The sequence below is a fragment of the Corylus avellana genome, chromosome ca11 (genome assembly GCF_901000735.1).
Source record: "Corylus avellana chromosome ca11, CavTom2PMs-1.0".
NCBI classification, from domain to species: Eukaryota; Viridiplantae; Streptophyta; class Magnoliopsida; order Fagales; family Betulaceae; genus Corylus; species Corylus avellana.
The window spans coordinates 7,914,889-7,921,887 of NC_081551.1; the positions used below are offsets into that span (position 1 = coordinate 7,914,889).

The 6,999-nt window shown below is 37.8% G+C and overlaps 1 protein-coding gene across 1 annotated transcript; it reads left to right on the forward strand.

Moving 5' to 3' along the window:
• LOC132166111 (probable nucleolar protein 5-2) lies at nt 1-3,978 on the forward strand. The gene is made up of 9 exons (XM_059576876.1): nt 1-100; nt 456-544; nt 734-775; nt 972-1,151; nt 1,232-1,396; nt 1,942-2,142; nt 2,523-3,020; nt 3,099-3,233; nt 3,313-3,978. The coding sequence occupies exons 2-9, from the start codon at nt 467-469 to the stop codon at nt 3,754-3,756; spliced, it is 1,743 nt and encodes a 580-aa protein (XP_059432859.1). The 5' UTR covers nt 1-100; nt 456-466; the 3' UTR covers nt 3,757-3,978.
• Nucleotides 3,979-6,999: the final 3,021 nt, after the last annotated feature.

The window sequence follows — 6,999 nt, forward strand, 5'->3', positions numbered from 1 at the left end:
CCCTAGGCTAGACCCTTCTTCTTCTTCTTCTTCTTCTGCTTCTTCCTCCTCGCTCTCTCTCTCTCGCTCTCGCTCTCTCACAAAGGCAGCAGAGGAAGTGGTAAGCAAATGGGGCTTCTTCCTCTCAACTAAACCCTAGACTCTCTCTTTCTCTTTTATATATTTTTTCGTGTATGTGTGTGTGTATGTATTGGTTTCTTTGTGTGATTTTTTTTTTTTTTTTTCCGCAAAATTTTGTGGAAGCTCAAGTTTCATTGTGAATGAGTTTTGCTTGCTGTGATCACTGCTGTAATGGGTTGTGCTTATTACTGTAATCAAAACCCTAAAAATGTGATCTTTTTGCTTTTGTATATAAATTGCTGTATCTATTTATATATGATTTGTGTGTGTTGGGTTTTTTGGGGTGAATTAGGATGTGATTTTTGCGTATTGGTTTTTTTTTTTTTTTTCTTCAGAAAGTTGAAAAATGATTCTGTTGTTCGAAACGCCGGCGGGGTTCGCCCTCTTCAAGGTTTTTGATGAAGGGAGGCTCAATAAAGTTGAGGTACTTATCTACACTCTGCTTGGTTGCTGGAAAACTGAAGGAATATATTGTCCGAGATGGAATTTCGAGATTTAAGATTTATGTTTACTTTTCGAATAATGAAAAGTTTCGCTCAAGAAAAAAGTATTCGCTTTGGGCAAAGTTCTCTACTTTTTTCTTTTGTGCTGATTTATATGATTTGTGTTGCAGGACTTATGGAAAGAGTTTTCCAGTCCAGAGTCAGCTAGACAGGTACTAATCTCCCTGTGTCTTATCTTTTGTTCTCTCCTAAACAAGAAGCATAACTTGGTTAGAAGAAAACTCTCTTTAACATACTTCCTTCAAATACTGCTTCTGGCACTCAAAAATTATACCCATTATCAATTTGTGTTTTAGACATGTATATTCTTGCCTGTGAATATAATTTGGTATTGTTATCAAACATTAGGTGGTGAAGCTGAAAGCATTTTCTAAGTTTGAGAATACGTCTGAAGCTTTGGAAGCAACAACTTTGTTGATTGATAGCAAGCCCAGCAAGGGACTGCGCAAGTTCTTGCGTGCCCATTGTGATGGGGAAACATTAGCTGTAGCTGATTCAAAGCTTGGGAACATCATTAAGGACAAACTGGTATGTGGGAACTTTCCAATGAAAACCTGATGTTAGTATTGTTTTTAGTTTTAAGTGAGGTAGCGGTTATTTTCTTGCAGAAAATAGAATGTGTCCACAACCAAGCTGTGATGGAGTTGATGAGAGGAATCAGAAATCAGATGACTGAGCTCATATCTGGCCTTGGCGTTCAAGACTTGGCACCAATGAGCTTGGGTTTGTCTCATAGCTTATCTAGATACAAACTGAAGTTCAGTGCTGACAAGGTGTGTCTCGTTTTATTTCTAATGAGTGGCACCTGGAGATGATAATTAAGATTGCTTCCTATGATTGTTGTTACTGCTGAGTACATCTGTTAGTTTTTGGGACAAATGTTGTGGATGTAACACCCACCAATGTGAAGTGTATCATGATATTAGCTTTAGATGCAAAGTTTATTCGTGACTTTAACTACCCATTTATGATTATAATTCTAGAAAAATCATCCGCAGAAAGAATATGACAGTGCCTGTTGGCCATTAAGTGCTGGAAACCTGTATGATAGTTTGTGGACCTGTTGCTCTAGTAGATTTACTTTCACTAGAAGAGCTGTTAATCCTTGTGAAAATGGGCTATTAGCTTAATGAATATATGATAATTATCAGTTCAATTCCAGTTTGTACAAGCTCTTATGAGCTATACTACAAAGAGAAATTTTTGGACTTTCTGTTGTGGCTGGTTAGAATTGGTATTATCTTGATGAAGCAATTAATGAAATTTTGCAAGAATGCTGTTCCTTTAAGTCTGATATATGAATATTTCTTTTTTCTAGGTGGATACGATGATCATTCAAGCCATTGGTTTGCTTGATGATCTTGACAAAGAGTTGAATACATATGCAATGAGGGTGAGAGAATGGTATGGTTGGCATTTTCCAGAGCTCACTAAGATTGTCCAGGACAACATTCTTTATGCGAGGACAGTGAAGCTCATGGGTGACCGTGTTAATGCTGCTAAGCTTGATTTTTCCGAGGTAGAATTACTCATTTACTATTTTTAGTATTTAAGATGGTTCCCTATAGTTTTTTTTTTCCCTTTCTGTACCATTAACCTTCTAGAAATCTGAAATCCCAGTCCCCACCCCATTCACATGATGCTATTGTTGTTATTACTAATATTTTTTCTGATATTTTAATGTTATTTTTATTCTTAGTTCTTGTCTGAAACCTATATGGATATTGACTAGTGCCAATTCCATGCTACCATAATATGAACATGCTTAAATGAACATACCTTGCTAGGAAAAACATTGATATTGGACCATAATGATAATATATTTTTATCTGATTTTAAAAAAATGAAGATGATAAGTCACAAAAGTTTCTGTTATTTTGATTGCTTAAAATATTACAGATATTGCCAGAAGAAGTAGAGGCAGAGTTGAAGGAAGCAGCTATGATATCAATGGGAACGGAAGTTAGCGATCTTGATTTAGCTAATATCAGAGAGCTCTGTGACCAGGTTCTCTCTCTTTCCGAGTACAGAGCTCAACTCTATGATTATTTAAAAAACAGGATGAACACCATTGCACCAAATTTGACTGCACTTGTTGGAGAGCTTGTTGGTGCTCGCCTCATAGCCCATGGGGGTAGCTTGTTGAATCTTGCAAAGCAGCCTGGTAGCACAGTTCAGATTCTTGGCGCTGAAAAGGCTCTCTTCAGGGCCCTGAAAACTAAGCATGCTACTCCCAAATATGGGCTTATCTACCATGCATCGTTGATTGGTCAGGCACCACCAAAGCTTAAGGGAAAAATTTCCCGATCGCTTGCTGCAAAATCTGTATTGGCAATTAGATATGATGCCCTTGGAGATGGTCAAGATAACTCTATGGGTTTGGAGAATCGTGCCAAGGTACTATGCACAAATTTGTCTTGTACTTGCCTGATCTTTTATTGAAAGCATTCTCTTACGTTACACCATTTTTGACAGCTTGAAGCACGGTTAAGGAATCTTGAAGGTAGAGAATTGGGTCGATCCGCTGGGTCAGCCAAAGGCAAACCTAAGATAGAAGTCTATGATAAGGATCGAAAGAAGGGAACTGGTGGATTGATAACTGCTGCCAAGGTTTGAAATCTGTTTTTGTATATGTTACATAGTTTTGCCCCTTGTTTTCAGGTGCTCATTGGCTGCCAATTTTATGTAGACATATAATCCTTCAGCGGATTCTGTTCTTGGGAAAACGGCAAATACTACTGCTGGCAATGAGGAGGAAACAGTCCCAAAGAAAAGGAAAGCAAAACTGTCTGAGACTGAGGAAGCAGAAGAGCAGGCTCCTGCTACTGGTGAAGATAAGAAAGATAAGAAGAAAAAGGAGAAGAAAGAGAAGAAGAAGAAGAAAGCTGATGAGGGGGACACAGCTACGCCAACCAATGGAAATAACCATGTGGAACAAGAAGGTGAAGAGGTGGTGACAAAAGAAAAGAAGAAAAAGAAGAAACATTCAGCTGAGGATGCCGGGGCACATAATGGGGATGAGAATGTCAACGCTGGTGAAAAGAAGAAGAAGAGAAAGCATACCGAAGTAGAAGAAGAACCGGAAGCACCAAGCAAGAAGAAAGAGAAGAAAAAGAAGAAAAGCGTGGATTGAGAAGTTCTGGATGGCCAACCAAACAATTTTGGCTAATTTAGGTTGTCAACTCAGTACTTCTATCTGTAAAATTTACTTTTGGGTGCTTCATCCTTTTCCTAGTGTGGTTTATATGTTATTTGTAATGTATCTCTAAATCTCTTGTGGACATGAATGCAAGGTAAGGGAGAGGACACAATGTTATATTTGGCAATATCAGATGATTTAGATTATTGTTGCTTTTGTCTCAGGTCCATTTTCAATTAAGAGTTATGCACCTTTTAAGTTTGATAATATTATATAATTTGAAAACTGCAAGTTAGTCATTTTTTAGGTGCACTGTTCAGCAAAGGATGGTTGATTTTGAATTCCTTGAGCTTGTAGATAATGGAGATTCGTTTAATCTTTTGATGAGGTCTAGATAGAAGATTAGATAGTAGTCATATTTGACACCTCCACCATGAATTAGGAGATTGGATAAATGATTGGAAAGAAGGTTAAAGTGAAGCTCAACACCTATTAACTACTTTTTTTTTTTTAAAAAAAAAAAAACCTATTAACTAAAGTTTTTTCAAACGATATTACAATGATTACGGAGTCCTAAGCCAATATAACGCATCAATGTAGAAAATGATACTTAAGAAACGAGTTAGGCTAGAAAAATTATCTTCGTAGAAGAACAAGGCAACAAGAGGACTCTTTCTCCACCAAAGCACTCTTACACACTCACAAGGAATAAACTGAACAATAGGGGCGGAAATAGGCTGAATGGGCGTAGGGGAGGGGTATTTATAGGTTCTCAACCGTCTAGGGATAAGAATAAGTTGATTTAGACAATACTGCTACCTGTTGAACGTTCGGGTGTATCGTCGAATGTTCGATGTATTGTTGGCCTAACGGTCCTAAGCTTTTAATTGAAGGTTCCTTGCATTCAATTCGAATGTTTGGGTTTACGGTTAAAGTCGAACATTCAGACATTCAACCTCGAATGTTCATCACTTAGGTTACACTCAAATGTTCGACTATCCCACTTTAAATGTTCAGCTAGATAAGATTCCAACCTCTAATGATTCCTAACTAATATTGTTACAAACCCATTAACCCATCTAGGGCTCACTTATCCCTAAATTCCTAATTAAATAATTGAGGTATTACGGTAAGTAATTATCAGGTCCATATTGCATTGAACTTTCAAGAAAATCTTGCATATACCTACCGATTTAATTAAGTTACAGAAAGTTCATGAAAAACATCTTAGAATACATGTTTGATTCATTGAGTTTAGATTATGGACCCCAAGAGGCATTTATAGCCAATTGGACACAAACTAGTGAAGTGTCTTTAAGCCCCCAAACTAGAAAATCTTGCATATACCTACCAATTTAATTAAGTTACAGAAAGTTCTTGAAACATCTTAGAATACATGTTTGATTCATTGAGTTTAGATTATGGACCCCAAGAGGCATTTATAGCCAATTGGACACAATCTAGTGAAGTGTCTTTAAGCCCCCAAATGAAGTGTTTTTGGGTTTTAAACATTTGCAACTAGTTAAGAGAAGGTCCAGATGGGTCAATTGGTGATTCCCCAATTTAGAAGGCCCAAGAATAATTTTAAGAATTTTAAAAAAATTGGAAGCTTCTAAAGTAAGAATAGACTAACATGTGTTTAAGACTTCCTCTTTCATAAGCTTTTCATTGGTAAAACATATCATACTTTGACTTGCAACATATAAGAAAATCATATCATTTTATGCTTTTAAGAAATTTATATTTTCGTTCACAATCTCATGCAATAAACTTTTACCAAATTACGAAATGAGTTTACTTACCTCATTAGCTTAATCATTCGTTACTATTGTTCTGTAACATTTCATCCGTCGTCTGCAAATTATGTCATCATTAGTAAGATTAAACTATCAAACCCAAAAATCCTCATTCTTCCTAGAAACTTCCCTCTTTTTCCTTCCTTGATAGGTTCGATTAATTGAACTATGGTCGAACCTCTCCGTCTATTGTTCAATTGAACAAACTCCCATTTTGAATCAAATGAAACCGAACGCACCATTTTACTCACATGTGTGAGACACTTCAACACATTCACTAGTTCGATCGATCAAACTATTGATTGAACCATTATGTTCTAGGTTCAATTGATCAAACACATATTGTCTTGCGTTTTCCATGCATGACACACTAAACCCTGACTTTCTTTATCACTTCTCCTCCCTTAAACCTTACTACACCAAACTAAATCCCCAACCATCACTTACAACTCATATAAAACTCTCATTTTTCATAGAACTTCAATAATAACAATCATAACAAGTTTACAACAATATCAAAACCCTAGACACACAATCACAATATCATTACCAAAAAAAAAAAACCACTATGTACTCTACAAACTCTCATGCAACGTCTCCATCAAACTTCACAACAATGTCCTTAAAACACCAAACCTTTCTTCGCCAAACAAATCCAATGAACCAACACCTATAACAACATCAACCACAATCATATCTCCATAATATCAATAAATCATTAAAACACTCAAACTTCCATCATTAACCTAACACAAAATAACACAAATTTTTACACATCAAACGGAACTTAGAGGAACTTATCCTTAGAGTTTTGTTTCCTCTCAAGCTTCTCCTCTTCAAGCCCAAGCTCTCTCTCTCTCTCTCTCTCACAAGGTGATGGGGAAAGGCTTCTATTTTGTTTGAACGAAAGTGAAGGGAAAATGATTTCCCTTCGCATTATAACTAGAATCCTTTGATCTCCGTTTACTTCGACGTAAAATGGTTTTCACAATTTACGGTGTAGTGGTCAACGAAAAGTATTTTCCTTTTGACCGAAAATTCTTCTTTCATTTTTAGAAAATAGTTTATGGTTTTCAAAACTGTAAATCATTTTCCGATTTTGAGCATCTCATTCTTAAATCGACGGACCTTGCTAAGACCCGCCCAGGACCTCCCTGGGACTTGCCCAGGACCTGCCCGGGACTTGACTGGGACTCGCTTAGGACCCGCTCGGGACTCCGCCAGAACCTACCAGGGACCCGACCGAACCTGCCCAGGACCGGCCTGGGACTTGACCTAGACCGCGTCGGGACCCGCCCAGTACCCCACCGAGACCTGCTTAGGACCCACGTGGGAACTGCCCGGGACTTGACCAGTACCCCCTCGAGACCCCACCGAGACCTGCCTGGGACTTGACTGGGACCCGCCCAGGACTTGCTCGAAACCCCACCGGGACTCGCCC